This window comes from Oncorhynchus mykiss, chromosome 6, assembly GCF_013265735.2.
Source record: "Oncorhynchus mykiss isolate Arlee chromosome 6, USDA_OmykA_1.1, whole genome shotgun sequence".
Lineage (NCBI taxonomy): Eukaryota > Metazoa > Chordata > Actinopteri > Salmoniformes > Salmonidae > Oncorhynchus > Oncorhynchus mykiss.
In genome coordinates, this window is record NC_048570.1 from 69624693 (window position 1) to 69642263 (window position 17571).

General features: G+C 44.7%; 1 protein-coding gene across 7 annotated transcripts in view; it reads left to right on the top strand.

Annotated features, from left to right (window-relative positions):
* The window catches only part of LOC110526473 (differentially expressed in FDCP 8 homolog), a 31558-nt gene extending 14131 nt beyond the window's left edge, over nt 1-17427 (top strand). For all 7 annotated transcript variants that reach the window (XM_036980858.1, XM_021607467.2, XM_036980862.1 and 4 more), the window contains 4 exons: nt 10265-10345; nt 15441-15581; nt 15728-15837; nt 16134-17427. In XM_036980858.1, the coding sequence (XP_036836753.1) occupies nt 10265-10345; nt 15441-15581; nt 15728-15837; nt 16134-16227 (426 nt within the window). In that variant the 3' untranslated portion in view covers nt 16228-17427. The remainder of the gene's footprint in view (nt 1-10264; nt 10346-15440; nt 15582-15727; nt 15838-16133) is intronic.
* The last annotated feature ends 144 nt before the right edge of the window (nt 17428-17571 follow it).

Sequence of the window (17571 nt, forward strand, 5' to 3'; positions counted from 1 at the left end):
CTCTACCAAACATAAATGACATACTGGAATCTCTGGCAGGAGCATCCATCTTTAGTAATCTGGATCTGAACAGTGGCTATTGGCAGGTGTCAATGGATCCCGCTAGTCAGGACAAGACTGCCTTTGTCACCCCTGCTGGTTTGTACTCCTTCAAAGTCATGCCTTTTGGTTTGAAGAATGCTCCAGCAACCTTCCAAAGATTGATGGAGACTGTCCTGGGAGATCTGAGGGGTAGAAATTGTCTTGTGTATCTGGATGACATCATAATCTACTCCTCCTCTGTCGCGGAACATCTGCAAGACATTCAGTCCGTCTTCGACAGACTAAAGGCTGCAGGTTTGACCTTGAACTTGAAGAAGTGTCGTTTCTGTCTGCCAGAACTCAAGTTCCTTGGTCATGTGGTTAATGCTGAAGGTATCCATGCAGATCCAGCCAAAGTTGCAGCCGTGCAGGAATTCCCAATTCCCACATCCCTCAAGGCTGTTCAGCGGTTTCTGGGTATTGCTGGATGGTACCACAGGTTTGTGCCTGACTTTTCAAAGGTAGCCGAACCCCTCAATCACCTTAAGAAGAAAGGTGTGAAATTCCAATGGACCCCTGCATGCCAAGGTGCATTTGAAGCACTCAAAAACAGTCTAATTACTCCTCCAGTGCTTGGACATCCTAACCTGAATGCTCATTTCATTGTGTACACGGATGCAAGTCAAACAGGACTTGGAGCAGTCTTGGCTCAACAAACAGGACTTGGAACAGAAGAAGTTCTTGCCTATGCAAGTCGCACCCTTAATTCAGCCGAGAGGAATTATTCAACGACTGAAAGGGAATGCCTCGCTGTGGTCTGGGCTTTGGAGAAATGGAGCTACTACTTGGAGGCAAAGATCTTCACCGTTGTCACAGACCATGCTGCTCTGCAGTGGGTTCTGGCATCAGGCAAGACCAACAGCCGTCTTATTCGCTGGTCTATCAGACTGCAGAAGTTTGACTTCATCATTGAGTATCGCAAAGGAAAACTGAACGTTGTACCAGATGCCCTTTCTCGGATTACAGAGACTGCCAATGTTTGTCCTCCCTTGTGCATTACCTATACTACCGCTAAATGTCTGGATGATTCCTTTCCTCTGGATGATGAGAGTGTATGGAGAGCACAGCAGAAGGATGCTGCCATCATGGTGATCCACAAGAGTCTGTCTGAAGAAGACTCCAAGAGTCGCTTCAATGATAAGTATAGCATAATTCAGGATAAAGTGTATCGAAAAACTCCAAGAGGAGATGGAATACACAGCACCCATTATCGCGTCTTCATTCCCTCTACATTGTGTGACCAGATAATCCAAGCTTATCATGCCAATCCCATGAGTGGCCATCTTGGAGTTTTTAAAACTTATCGAAGACTACAAGAGGTGGTTTACTGGCCAGGCATGTGGGTTGATACCCGGAAGTTTGTACAGCAGTGTGAAGTCTGCCAGAAATACAAACCAGACATTGGCAGACCTGCTGGGAAAATGCAGCAGACCGTGGTGAACCATCCAAATGAAATGTTGGGAATTGACCTCATGGGACCTTTTCCTCCCAGCCGGGGGACACGGAATGAATTTTTATTGGTGGTAGTGGACTACTACACACACTGGGTGGAGTTCTTTCCCCTCCGCAAAGCCACTGCATCAGCCATTGCTCTAATTCTGCGAAGGGAGGTTTTTACCAGATTCGGAATTCCGGACCAAATCCTCTCTGACCGAGGTCCGCAGTTCATATCAGGAATATACAAAGAGCTCTGTACCTACTGGGGTGTAATTGCCAAGTTGACCACAGCCTACCATCCTCAGACCAACCTGACCGAGAGGGTAAACCGAACCCTGAAGGGGATGATTGCTTCATTCGTGGGGGATCAGCACACAAGGTGGGATCAGCATCTTCCAGAATTTCGCTTTGCACTGAACTCTGCCGTGCAGGAGACTTCTGGGGTCACTCCCGCCGAACTCCACCTGGGAAGACCACTAAAAGGACCGATGGACAGGGTCTTGCAAAGTTCGAATGTTTCACCTGACTGCCCAGCGTTTGATGCCGTACAACACCACCACACCTTGCTAGCCAGAGTGGAGGCCAGCAAAACCAAAGCCAAACAACGACAGCTGAGAAACTATGACAAACATAGACGAGACGTGTGTTTTCCACCCCAGTCTCGTGTCTGGGTACGTTCACATCATCTGTCAAAGGCATCTAAGAAGTTCACTGCCAAGCTAGCTTCGAGATGGAAAGGTCCATACCGTGTAGTGCAGCAGTTGGGACCAGTGAACTACTTGGTCTGTTTGGAGGACACTGGGGAAGATGTCAGGACAGTGCATGTTGTTGACCTAAAGCCCTGCTACCCTACGGCAGAAGAGCTGGATCGCAGGCAAAAGCAACACCTGCAGGACCTCTTCGTGGAGGAATTCTGATGAGGAGGACTTCCCTGGTTTTGTGTAGCAGGAACATGAACCTGTCAAAGCCTGCATCCTCTCTGTTTCTACAGGCATTGTTTTTTCATGGGGGGAGGAGTGTGGCGAAATCTGCACAGAGCCTTCACCGTGCACTGCCACTTTAAGAGCGCATGAGCAGTAAGGAAGAAGAATATAAAGAGAGCTCGTTCAGCTCTTTGGGGAGGGGCTCTTTGGTGGCGCGACAGTTTGATTGTGTGTGCTGTGCTGCAGAAGTTTTGTTTGTTTTCAGCGTGTGTAGTGTATAGAGTATTTAACTCAATCATCGGTGTAATCGCTCTAGGTCGTGGTTGTTTTTGTTTGGGACCACGCCCGTTATGGATCGCATGGATTAGTAGCAACATTGTTGCGAAGCTTTAACATACAAACCATCGGACAGTCAGACAGTACACCTGCACGCCTGAAGACCACAGCTAAGACCTCTCTTGTTCTCTTTCTCTTTTTCTCTTCCCTCTATCGTTCCAGTGCTTTACCCTGAAACAGACTCTCTATTTTTCCAATGCACTTCCCATTGAAGTGCATTAGAGCTGGACTATTATTGCCCTGCCTGAAGTATTTGGACATTTTAGTTAAAAGGGAGGTTGCTTGCCAATTGTGTATTGTTATGTGAACTGTATTGAGATGTACTAATGACATGTGGCCGAGAAGACTGGACATTTTTAAGGCCTTTGTTGTGTCGATGAACACCCCCCACATTCATACCCTCTGCACTCATCTACTAGAAAATAATACAGATTATTGCAAATCCTATGTTGATGACTGGGTTCGTTCTTGTATGAAGTTGCTGTTGAATTGCTCTGCCATTATTAGTATTAGTATTATTGTATGAGGTATTCTTGTTTGGGTTACCCCGGTGCTGTGATGTGGGTTTTATATGGTGTGTATTCTTTTTTCTCTCCACTGGCTATCTTGTAAACAGGCTACACTCTAGGCAGTCTCTTCTGCTGATGTGTGTGGGTCTGGTAGTGGTTCTCTCTATTCTACTCTTTTCCTTTCGGCATGGTTAATACCTGCCTGGCGCCCGAACAAAAGCTTTCTTTACCCCTCTCTAATAAATACCGCTACAGAATTGGCGCCCAAACAGGGACTTGAAGAGAAACACCCATGACACCATCCACACAAGGTTGAATCATGTCTTTTGTTGGAACCCCATACTGTGTCAATGTGGACACACCTGATGGTAATCATGTTCGGGATTCTTTCATTGTGGAAGGACTTAATGAACTAATGGAGTGCGATAGCACTGACTCTAATCCCCAGGTTTCTGGCTCACCTATAACATCTCCACCATTACCCTCCCCTCAAACCCTTCCGGTTACCCTGTCCAGAGAGACTGGGAGAGGTGTCTCTGTGATCACTGGACAACTGGAACATCAATGGACACACACCAATCATAGTTTGACAATGCAGGAGAATGCCATTCGCAAACTCAGTGAATGTGTGGAGGCTCATCAGACAGATATGCAGAGGAGGTTGGATTACCTTCCCTGTCAAATGGAGGAAAACCAACAACAAATTGTTCAGAGACAGAAATATTTACAAGATTCTCTGAAGCAGGATATTCAAGGAAAACTGCACCGGTTCAAAACACAAATGGAAACTAACCATCATCAAGTCATACTCTTTCTTGAGGACAAACAAAAACGGAGAGCAGAGGAGTCAGCCTCTGTTGTGAAGGGAGTGTGTTCTTATCTGAAGGAAGTTATGGAGGACATGAAGAACTCTCTCACAGGGGAACTACGATTTTTGATTGAACAGACTCAAAAGGACACCGTTAATGAGATGGAAAAAGCACAGAAGGCCACAGACCTTCAACTGGAAGGGCTGCACCAGGAGGTAATGCAGTGCTTTTCCCTTCTGGACAAATCTTCTGCACCGCCCTCAGGTTTTACCTCTGCCACTGGCTTGGCCAGTAAGGTAATAGGAACAGGTAGTACTACAAAAACCCCTCTGAAGATACTGTTAAACAACAGAACTCCCGCTGCCACTGTCATGCCTCCTCTAGAGCGCTCCCTCCCTATCAAACTACTTTTCCCCACTTTTGGCAGCCCAGAAGATGATGTTGATCCACTGTTTTTCTTATCTAAGTGTAATGATTTTCTTTCTATCCGGCCCCTTACTGACTTGGAGGTTCTTGCCACCCTCCGCAGTGTTCTCCATGGTACAGCAAGAGACTGGTGGGAGATAGCCCGTAAACATGTGTCAACCTGGGAGGAGTTTCAAAAAATATTCCTCTTAGCCTTCCTCTCAGAGGACTATGGGGATGAACTGGCGGAACGTGTTCGTAACAGAGTCCAGGGTGAAGCAGAGCCAATACGGGACTTTGCCTTCTCCTATCGAGTTCTATGTAGAAGATGGAAGGCTGACATTACTGAGCAGGAGATGGTCAAACTCCTTCTTAAGAACATGGTTCCCCGCCTTGCTAGTCAACTTCGAGAACGTGTGCAAAATGTGGATGATCTGGTGCGGCTTGGGACTCAGTTTGAGAAGGACTGGAAGCGCCACCTCCAAACTAAAAACCCGGTTCCCTCATCCCAGTATACCAATAACTCTCCTGGGGCTAAACCGTCTCAGATATTTGTACCCAAGATCCAGGACAAAAGTCCAGTTATGTGTTGGAGGTGTAAAGTCCAACATCCTCCAGATTCTTGCCCGCTCTATGTCCAGCGTCAGGATTCAGGAAAAGGTCGGAAAGGACCGAAGACTGAAAGTCTAGACAGGCGTGGTGGCTTGCATACAATTGGGTCAGCCTTAATGCCCACCATGAAGCCTTTAGACAGCACAGCTAGCGGTCTTATTCCTATTCCGCAACAACTATTGGTTCCTCTGACTGTTAGGAACTGGAGAGGGAAGGCCATAATCGACACAGGGGCATCTTACACCCTGATGCAAGAGGCCCTGTGGCAGAACATGGCATTACCTCATGAGGAGCTACGAACATGGGAGGAGGGACCATTGTACTTGGCCAATGGAGAACCTACCACTCCCTTGGGCTGGATTAGTATAATAATACAACTGCATGGTGAGACTATTAACCTTCCTGTGGCAATTCTTGCAGATTCAAGCCTTGCATTTGCTGTAGTCCTTGGCCTAGACTTCCTGTTCTTCAGTGGACTGACCATCTCGATGTCCGAACCCTCCTATCGGCTGCACTCTGACTATTCTCAGCCTCATCCATTTCAACCTGGTAATGCACTGATTTCAGGTTGGAGCCTGCTACATTATGCAGAGTCCGGACAAGGTCAAGTCAGAGACAGAGAAAATATAAAGAGACAAAGACAAAAACATGTTCCATCAGTGAAGTCTGAGAACCCAACTATCACCCTGATTACCGCCGTACCCCCCCTTCTATCCGAGAGCAAAAGCGAACCTGATGCTGATTTCTACATCAAACAAGCGGTGGAACAGGCGTGTCTGTCGGATGATGAAAGGTGGCAGCTATCCCAGATGTTGGACGTGAACAGTGAGGTCTGTACTCTTACACTCGGCCGTACAACCGTCTTCAAACACAAAATCTATACCCGGCATGAGGTCCCTATTAAGCAGCGTCCCTACAGGCTGTCCCCCGCCAAACTGGCCATTCTCAATGAACAGCTCAAAAGCATGTTGGAGAATGGAATTGTGGAACCTTCTTTTTCCGGATGGGCTTCTCCGGTTGTCCTGATTCCTAAGAAAGATGGTGGATATCGATTCTGTGTGGACTACAGGAAGCCGAATGCCATAACAGAAAGTGATGCCTACCCTCTACCAAACATAAATGACATACTGGAATCTCTGGCAGGAGCATCCATCTTTAGTAATCTGGATCTGAACAGTGGCTATTGGCAGGTGTCAATGGATCCCGCTAGTCAGGACAAGACTGCCTTTGTCACCCCTGCTGGTTTGTACTCCTTCAAAGTCATGCCTTTTGGTTTGAAGAATGCTCCAGCAACCTTCCAAAGATTGATGGAGACTGTCCTGGGAGATCTGAGGGGTAGAAATTGTCTTGTGTATCTGGATGACATCATAATCTACTCCTCCTCTGTCGCGGAACATCTGCAAGACATTCAGTCCGTCTTCGACAGACTAAAGGCTGCAGGTTTGACCTTGAACTTGAAGAAGTGTCGTTTCTGTCTGCCAGAACTCAAGTTCCTTGGTCATGTGGTTAATGCTGAAGGTATCCATGCAGATCCAGCCAAAGTTGCAGCCAGCAGGAATTCCCAATTCCCACATCCCTCAAGGCTGTTCAGCGGTTTCTGGGTATTGCTGGATGGTACCACAGGTTTGTGCCTGACTTTTCAAAGGTAGCCGAACCCCTCAATCACCTTAAGAAGAAAGGTGTGAAATTCCAATGGACCCCTGCATGCCAAGGTGCATTTGAAGCACTCAAAAACAGTCTAATTACTCCTCCAGTGCTTGGACATCCTAACCTGAATGCTCATTTCATTGTGTACACGGATGCAAGTCAAACAGGACTTGGAGCAGTCTTGGCTCAACAAACAGGACTTGGAACAGAAGAAGTTCTTGCCTATGCAAGTCGCACCCTTAATTCAGCCGAGAGGAATTATTCAACGACTGAAAGGGAATGCCTCGCTGTGGTCTGGGCTTTGGAGAAATGGAGCTACTACTTGGAGGCAAAGATCTTCACCGTTGTCACAGACCATGCTGCTCTGCAGTGGGTTCTGGCATCAGGCAAGACCAACAGCCGTCTTATTCGCTGGTCTATCAGACTGCAGAAGTTTGACTTCATCATTGAGTATCGCAAAGGAAAACTGAACGTTGTACCAGATGCCCTTTCTCGGATTACAGAGACTGCCAATGTTTGTCCTCCCTTGTGCATTACCTATACTACCGCTAAATGTCTGGATGATTCCTTTCCTCTGGATGATGAGAGTGTATGGAGAGCACAGCAGAAGGATGCTGCCATCATGGTGATCCACAAGAGTCTGTCTGAAGAAGACTCCAAGAGTCGCTTCAATGATAAGTATAGCATAATTCAGGATAAAGTGTATCGAAAAACTCCAAGAGGAGATGGAATACACAGCACCCATTATCGCGTCTTCATTCCCTCTACATTGTGTGACCAGATAATCCAAGCTTATCATGCCAATCCCATGAGTGGCCATCTTGGAGTTTTTAAAACTTATCGAAGACTACAAGAGGTGGTTTACTGGCCAGGCATGTGGGTTGATACCCGGAAGTTTGTACAGCAGTGTGAAGTCTGCCAGAAATACAAACCAGACATTGGCAGACCTGCTGGGAAAATGCAGCAGACCGTGGTGAACCATCCAAATGAAATGTTGGGAATTGACCTCATGGGACCTTTTCCTCCCAGCCGGGGGACACGGAATGAATTTTTATTGGTGGTAGTGGACTACTACACACACTGGGTGGAGTTGTTTCCCCTCCGCAAAGCCACTGCATCAGCCATTGCTCTAATTCTGCGAAGGGAGGTTTTTACCAGATTCGGAATTCCGGACCAAATCCTCTCTGACCGAGGTCCGCAGTTCATATCAGGAATATACAAAGAGCTCTGTACCTACTGGGGTGTAATTGCCAAGTTGACCACAGCCTACCATCCTCAGACCAACCTGACCGAGAGGGTAAACCGAACCCTGAAGGGGATGATTGCTTCATTCGTGGGGGATCAGCACACAAGGTGGGATCAGCATCTTCCAGAATTTCGCTTTGCACTGAACTCTGCCGTGCAGGAGACTTCTGGGGTCACTCCCGCCGAACTCCACCTGGGAAGACCACTAAAAGGACCGATGGACAGGGTCTTGCAAAGTTCGAATGTTTCACCTGACTGCCCAGCGTTTGATGCCGTACAACACCACCACACCTTGCTAGCCAGAGTGGAGGCCAGCAAAACCAAAGCCAAACAACGACAGCTGAGAAACTATGACAAACATAGACGAGACGTGTGTTTTCCACCCCAGTCTCGTGTCTGGGTACGTTCACATCATCTGTCAAAGGCATCTAAGAAGTTCACTGCCAAGCTAGCTTCGAGATGGAAAGGTCCATACCGTGTAGTGCAGCAGTTGGGACCAGTGAACTACTTGGTCTGTTTGGAGGACACTGGGGAAGATGTCAGGACAGTGCATGTTGTTGACCTAAAGCCCTGCTACCCTACGGCAGAAGAGCTGGATCGCAGGCAAAAGCAACACCTGCAGGACCTCTTCGTGGAGGATTCTGATGAGGAGGACTTCCCTGGTTTTGTGTAGCAGGAACATGAACCTGTCAAAGCCTGCATCCTCTCTGTTTCTACAGGCATTGTTTTTTCATGGGGGGAGGAGTGTGGCGAAATCTGCACAGAGCCTTCACCGTGCACTGCCACTTTAAGAGCGCATGAGCAGTAAGGAAGAAGAATATAAAGAGAGCTCGTTCAGCTCTTTGGGGAGGGGCTCTTTGGTGGCGCGACAGTTTGATTGTGTGTGCTGTGCTGCAGAAGTTTTGTTTGTTTTCAGCGTGTGTAGTGTATAGAGTATTTAACTCAATCATCGGTGTAATCGCTCTAGGTCGTGGTTGTTTTTGTTTGGGACCACGCCCGTTATGGATCGCATGGATTAGTAGCAACATTGTTGCGAAGCTTTAACATACAAACCATCGGACAGTCAGACAGTACACCTGCACGCCTGAAGACCACAGCTAAGACCTCTCTTGTTCTCTTTCTCTTTTTCTCTTCCCTCTATCGTTCCAGTGCTTTACCCTGAAACAGACTCTCTATTTTTCCAATGCACTTCCCATTGAAGTGCATTAGAGCTGGACTATTATTGCCCTGCCTGAAGTATTTGGACATTTTAGTTAAAAGGGAGGTTGCTTGCCAATTGTGTATTGTTATGTGAACTGTATTGAGATGTACTAATGACATGTGGCCGAGAAGACTGGACATTTTTAAGGCCTTTGTTGTGTCGATGAACACCCCCCACATTCATACCCTCTGCACTCATCTACTAGAAAATAATACAGATTATTGCAAATCCTATGTTGATGACTGGGTTCGTTCTTGTATGAAGTTGCTGTTGAATTGCTCTGCCATTATTAGTATTAGTATTATTGTATGAGGTATTCTTGTTTGGGTTACCCCGGTGCTGTGATGTGGGTTTTATATGGTGTGTATTCTTTTTTCTCTCCACTGGCTATCTTGTAAACAGGCTACACTCTAGGCAGTCTCTTCTGCTGATGTGTGTGGGTCTGGTAGTGGTTCTCTCTATTCTACTCTTTTCCTTTCGGCATGGTTAATACCTGCCTGGCGCCCGAACAAAAGCTTTCTTTACCCCGCTCTAATAAATACCGCTACAACATATCAGCAACAGGGACTCTGCATGAATAGTGTGTACTGAATGTTTGTGACATAAATTCATTCAAATGTGGTTGTCTTTTTGTACAGTTTTTGGTTTTGTCTTGCACTCCATCTCCACTCCATATAAACTGGGATGAAGTCTGGGTTTGCTATAGAACTTGTTTTGGGAGCTCTTCCTTGTCTGTACTATCACACAGTAGGCCAGGCTTTTGTTTTCAGGACATTCTCACCAGTCAGCGGTTCTATTTGTGCCAGTGTGTTTTGTGGTGAGGGATTAGAATACTGAGGGAGATAGACAGCTCTTTCTGTCATTGGGGAGATTGTCGGGCCAGAGAAGAAAAACACTTGTTTATGGTATATAAAATAACTAGCTTCATCAGATAGTTTCATGAAATTAGAAATATTCACATTCAAAAGCGATTTCCCATAGAACATGTTGTGTCTGACATTGGCCTATGGAATCAGGGTGTGACTAATGGCTAGTGTGTGAATGTGTTCCTTCCTGCAGAAGCTCCGTCAGGACATCCTACTGATGAAGCCCTACTTCATCACCTGTAAGGAGGCTATGGAGGCACGGCTGCTACTGCAGGTCAGCAACATCCCTGCAATATCAACACAACATCATCCCAACACCTCCACGACATCTTCACCACAGCCATAGCATCACATAAATATCACATTCCAATCTCTGTATAAAGGACATTGCATTTGCGTCCAGTGCCTTGCATAAGGGTCTTGCAGCAGTATTGTTAAACAACCCAGAGGAACCCATTTTTGCTGATGTCATGGCTCAGTATGTGCTGCAACAGCGCCACTCTCTGGCCTTTTATTAATAACATGCTGATGTAAGAATCATATCAAGTTTAAAATGTGACATGCTTCGTAAATAACAGATGTAGACTAAGTAAAATGTTTACTTACGGGCCCTTCCCAACAATGCAGAATACAATAAAGAAAATAAATATACACTACCGTTCAAAAGTTTTAGAACACCTACTTATTCAAGGGTTTTTCTTTATTTTTAACATTTTCTACATTGTAGTATATTGTCCATATGCACATATCCATATGTATGATATCCATATGCATATTTCTCTCAAATGCTGTGCATGAATGTGTTAGGAAGTATTTCTCTTTTGCCAAGTTAATCCATCCACCTGACAAGTGTGGCATATCAAGAAGCTGATTAAACAGCATGAATATTACACAGGTGCGCCTTGTGCTGGGGATAATAAAAGGCCACTCTAAAATGTGCAGTTTTGTTACACAACACAATGCCAGAGATGTCTCAAGTTTTGAGGGAGTGTGCAATTGGCATGCTGACAGCAGGAATGTCACCCCAGAGCTGTTGCCACAGAATTTAATGTTAATTTCTCTACCATAAGTCATTGTTTTAGAGAATTTGGCAATATGTCCAACTGGCCTCACAACCGCAGACCACATGTAACTACGCCAGCCCAGGACCTCCACGTTCATCTGCGATCATCTGAGACTAGCCACCCGGACAACTGATGAAACTGTGGGTTTGCACAACAGAAGAATTTCTGCACAAACTCTCAAACCGTCTTAGGGAAGCTCAACTGCATGCTCAACGTCCTCACCATGGTCTTGACCTGATTGCAGTTTGGCATCGTAACCGATTTCAATAGCCACTGGAGAAGTGTGCTCTTCACAGATGAATCCCGGTTTCAATTGTACCGGGCAGATGGCAGACAGTGTAGTGTGTGTGGTGTCGATTGGGTGAGTGGTTTGCTGGTGGGGTTATGGTATGGGAAGGAATAAGCTACAGACAATGAGCACAATTGCATTTTATCTATGGCAGTTTGAATGCACAGAGATCCCATGACGAGAGCCTGAGGCCCATTGTCGTGCCATTCATCTACTGCCATCACCTCATGGTTCAGCATAATGCACAGCCCCATGTTGCAGGGATCTGTACACAATTCCTGGAGGCTGAAAATGTTCCAGTCCATGGCCTTCATACTCATCAGACATGTCACCTGTTGAGCATGTTTGGGTTGCTCTGGATCGACGTGTACAACAGTATTTTCCAGTTCCCGCCAATATCCAGCGTTTTTCGCACAGCCATTGACTGATTTCCTTATGAACTGTAACTCAGTAAAACATTTGAAATTGTTGCAATTTGCTTTTTATTTTTGTTCAGTGTACATGAATCCACAGTACTGAGTCGATGTTCAAGGGTACGGGGAAATGGAAGTAGATATGCACAGTTGAAGTCGGAAGTTTATATACACATTAGCCAAATACATTTAAACTCAGTTTTTTCACAATGCCTGACATTTAGTCCTAGTAAAAATGCTTAGGTCAGTTAGGATCACCACTTTATTTTTTAATGTCAGGATAATAGTAGAGAGTGATTTATTTCAGCTTTTATTTATTTCATCACATTCCCAGTGGGTCAGAAGTTTACATACACTCAATTCGTATTTGGTAGCATTGCCTTTAAATTGTTTAACTTGGGTCAAACGTTTCGAGTAGCCTTCCACAAGCTTCCCACAATTAGTTGGGGGAATTTTGGTCCATTCCTCCTGACAGAGCTGGTGTAACTGAGTCAGGTTTGTAGGCCTTCTTGCTCGCAGATGCTTTTTCAGTTCTGCCCACACATTTTCTATGGGATTGATGTCAGGGCTTTGTGATGGCCTCTCCAATACCTTGACTTTGTTGTCCTTAAGCCATTTTGCCACAACTTTGGAAGTATGCTTGGGGTCATTGTCCGTTTGGAAGACCCATTTGCGACCAAGCTTTAACTTCCTGACTGATGTCTTGAGATGTTGCTTCAATATATCCACATAATTTCCCTTCCACATGAAGCCATCTATTTTGTGAAGTGCACCAGTCCCTCCTGCAGCAAAGCACCCCCACAACATGATGCTGCCACCCCGTGCTTCACGGTTGGGATGGTGTTCTTCAGCTTGCAAGCTTCCCTCTTTTTCCTCCAAACATAACGATGGTCATTATGGCCAAACAGTTCCATTTTTGTTTCATCAGACCAGAGGACATTTCTCCAAAAAGTACAATCTTTTTCCCCATGTGCAGTCGCAAACCGTAGTCTGGCTTTTTTATGGCGGTCTTCCTTGCTAAGCGGCCTTTCAGGTTATGACGATATGGGACTTGTTTTACTGTGGATATAGATACTTTTGTACCTGTTTCCTCCAGCATCTTCAAAAGGTCCTTTGCTGCTGTTCTGGGATTGATTTACACTTTTCGCGCCAAAGTACGTTCATCTTTAGGAGACAGAACACGTCTCCTTCCTGAGCGGTATGACGGCTGCGTGGTCCCATGGTGTTAATACTTGTCTACTATTGTTTGTACAGATGAACGTGTTACCTTCAGGCGTTTGAAAATTGCTCCCAAGGATGAACCAGACTTGTGGAGGTCTACAATTATTTTTCTGAGGTCTTGGCTGATTTTCTTTTGATTTTCCCATGATGTCAAGCAACGAGGCAATAAGTTTGAAGGTAGGCCTTGAAATACATCCACAGGTAGACCTCCATTTGAGTCAAATTATGTCAATTAGCTTATCAGAAGCTTCTTATGCCATGACATAGTTTTCTGGAATTTTCCAAGTTGTTTAAAGGCACAGTCAACTTAGTGTTTTGTAAACTTCTGACCCACTAGAATTGTGATACAGTGAAATAATCTGTCTGTAAACAATTGTTGGAAAAATTACTTGTGTCATGCACAAAGTAGATGTCCGGACCGACTTGCCAAAACTATAGTTTGCTAACAAGAAATTTGTGGAGTGGCTGAAAAACGAGTTTTAATGACTCCAACGTGTGTGTGTGTGTGTGCTTAGTTGTGAGCAGTTATGGTATATGATACATACAGCACAAGAGGGGATTGTTCTAGTTCGAATGCAAATGAAACATGCATATGAAAATATTGTCCCAAGTAAGGGTTTGTTTTTACAGGGAAAGGTGCTCAAATTTCAGGCAATGCTTTTAGTTATTACATTATGTGAATTAACATTCAGTTGGTTTAAAGTCAGTTAACCTCATTTAATGGATATGGAAATGTGTCAGTTCCCTCTCTCTCTATATACAGTGGGGCAAAAAAGTATTTAGTCAGCCACCAATTGTGCAAGTTCTCCAACTTAAAAAGATGAGAGAGGCCTGTAATTTTCATCATAGGTACACTTCAACTATGACAGACAAAATGAGAGAGAAAAAATCCATAAAATCACATTGTAGGATTTTTAATACATTTATTTGCAAATTATGGTGGAAAATATGTATTTGGTCAATAACAAAAGTTTATCTCAATACTTTGTTATATACCCTTTGTTGGCAATGACAGAGGTCAAACGTTTTCTGTAAGTCTTCACAAGGTTTTCACACACTGTTGCTGGTGTTTTGGCCCATTCCTCAATGCAGATCTCCTCTAGAGCAGTGATGTTTTGGGGCTGTTGCTGGGCAACACGGACTTTCAACTCCCTCCAAAGATTTTCTATGGGGTTGAGATCTGGAGACTGGCTAGGCCACTCCAGGACCTTGAAATGCTTCTTACGAAGCCCCTCCTTCGTTGCCCGGGCGGTGTGTTTGGGATCATTGTCATGCTGAAAGACCCAGCCACGTTTCATCTTCAATTCCCTTGCTGATGGAAGAAGGTTTTCACTCAAAATCTCACGATACATGGTCCCATTCATTCTTTCCTTTACACGGATCAGTCGTCCTGGTCCCTTTGCAGAAAAACACCCCCAAAGCATGATGTTTCCACCTCCATGCTTCACAGTAGGTATGGTGTTCTTTGAATGCAACTCAGCATTCTTTGTCCTCCAAACACGACAAGTTGAGTTTTTACCCAAAAAGTTCTGTTTTGGTTTCATCTGACCATATGCCATTCTCCCAATCCTCTTCTGGATCATCCAAATGCTCTCTAGCAAACTTCAGACGGGCCTGGACATGTACTGGCTTAAGCAGGGGGACACGTCTGGCACTGCAGGATTTGAGTCCCTGTCGGCGTAGTGTGTTACTGATGGTAGGCTTTGTTACTTTGGTCCCAACTCTCTGCAGGTCATTCACTAGGTCCCCCGTGTGGTTCTGGGATTTTTGTTCACCGTTCTTGTGATCATTTTGACCCCACGGGGTGAGATCTTGCGTGGAGCCCCAGATCGAGGGAGATTATCAGTGGTCTTGTATGTCTTCCATTTCCTAATAATTGCTCCCACAGTTGATTTCTTCAAACCAAGCTGCTTACCTAATGCAGATTCAGTCTTCCCAGCCTGGTGCAGGTCTACAATTTTGTTTCTGGTGTCATTTGACAGCTCTTTGGTCTTGGCCATAGTGGAGTTTGGAGTGTGACTGTTTGAGGTTGTGGACAGGTGTCTTTTATACTGATAACAAGTTCAAACAGGTGCCATTAATACAGGTGGAGGACAGAGGAGCCTCTTAAAGAAGAAGTTACAGGTCTGTGAGAGCCAGAAATCTTGCTTGTTTGTAGGTGACCAAATACTTATTTTCCACCATAATTTGCAAATAAATTCATAAAAAATCCTACAATGTGATTTTCTGGATTTTTTTCTTCTCATTTTGTCTGTCATAGTTGAAGTGTACCTATGATGAAAATTACAGGCCTCATCTTTTTAAGTGGGAGAACTTGAACAATTGGTGGCTGACTAAATACTTTTTTGCCCCACTGTATTTGAATCTCCCGTCCTCTCTTAGCTCCATGATCGCCAGCACTTTGTGGAGAACAATGACATGTACTCGCTGCAGGATTTGATTGACATCTCTAGTGGCAGACTCAGCTGCTCTCTCACAGAGATCCACACTACCTTTGCCAAGCACATCAAACTGGACTGTGACGTGAGTTTGATACTGTACTTGTCTATCACAAAGGTGAGGAAGAACAGGAATCATTCTGGGGAGAAAACCAGTTGAGCAGGCAGATGTTTTACTGAGCTGTAGAGACCTGTGATACTGACGTGTGCCCTGTCTTTTGCCCTCTGCAGCGGTGCCAAGCCAAAGGCTTTGTTTGTGAGCTGTGTAAGGAGGGAGACATCCTGTTCCCGTTTGACAGCCACACCTCAGTGTGCCACGACTGCTCTGCTGTCTTCCACAGGTCAGTCCCCTATCTGTAGACAACAGGTGAGGCTGATGGGTGGAGCTATAGGAAGATGAGCTCATTGATACTGTTCCATTCCATCCATTACAAACACATCATCATATATAAGGAAACCACATGTTTGACTCTGTTGCATTTATTCCATTCCAGCCATTACATTGAGTCAGTCCTCCTATAGCTCCTTCCACCAGCCTCCACTGGCAGACACGTTTATCAGACATATGTAGTGTTCATGTATAATATCAGTGATTGGTTGACACTTGCCTTTTTCCCTGTGTGCTGTTTCTCTTTAGGGACTGTTTCTATGACAATTCCACAACTTGCCCGAAATGTGCCCGGATGACCGAACGCAAGCACGACGATCCGCCGGATCCGAAAGACAAGTAGCCCTGTCGATCTAAGCCTGTCACTGTGACGGACAACCTGTGGGAGTGGCCATGGCACTTTTTCTTATGTTGAGGACCATCAAGACATTTTTATGACACAAACATGACTAGCTTTCCCTCTTGCTCTCTCTCTCTGTTGTTTTGTGGGGATGTTAAGTTACTTTGTTCCAGTTCAGTGGACTATGGAAGATGGTAGCAGGATACTAGAGTTTGATATGATCCGGTAATGAAGTGTGATACTCTGAGACTGGCTGCACTGTATAGCCCACAGTAACGCATCCCTGAGCACTTAACCAATGTTGTAAAGTTTGTGTGTTACTGTGAGAGAGTACTGTATGGGCATCATGTTGCAGGCATGAATTGCAATGTGGGTCACATAATTGTCTTTACCTCTTAACAATCAAATATCTTTAACTACCTTGAAGTAGGTGTTAAATTCCAAATTAATCTTAACAAATCAATTTAACAAAACTACCATTCACCTCCAGGCCTTAACTGACATCGATAACGAGACAGGTATTTTAATGAGGTTAGGTCGTAGCTCTTCAAGACTTCCTCCCTATGGGCATGAGGTATTTCACCCCACTGTTGTGAAACAATGCGTTACATGATGGACAATGACACTAAAATGTTTTTTTTATTGTTTATTTGAACACCACAGAATTATCTGCCTGAAACACTTAAGAGAACATGTGGTATGTATGTTATGTCTTAGGGAACTTTAATCTAGTACCTTTTTTACAGTAGAATTATTGGGCAGCCATGTAAACAATGTCAAGAGAGTAAAGTGAAGGAGAGCTCATTATGATGTGCTGATTAACTATATCTTAAGTTGACACACTGTATGCTGACATATTTGGAATTCCAATTGAACACTGTGTGCATTTACCCATTGATCAAGTGATCTATTTACAGTATTTTGTGAGGGGTTTTGCAGCCCGCATCAAGGTATGGCACATTATTTTCAGAGATGAGAAAGCTGACGAATGATACTTCTGGGGACATGAGCATGATGATGTTGACAAATTATTTGTTTTAAAATAATGAGTATTTGGCTGTGTTGTGTTTTTCTCTACATAATGATCTTCATAACATGCAAGTGTAATGTTCCATGTGTTAGTGAAAATCCAGATATTAACATGAACTGTAAGATCATGTGAAGTTGAGCATGAATAATGTATTAATAAATTCTATGTTGTGAGGAGTGTTTTAGCTGACGTTGTGGCAGCTTTTGCCAATGTAGCCCTATGCTCTAGGCCTAGGGTATATGCTCCAGGCATATGTTACTGTGTACCTTGGCCATACTGAATGCTGTTTTGAACAGTGAACCAACAAACTATTTAAA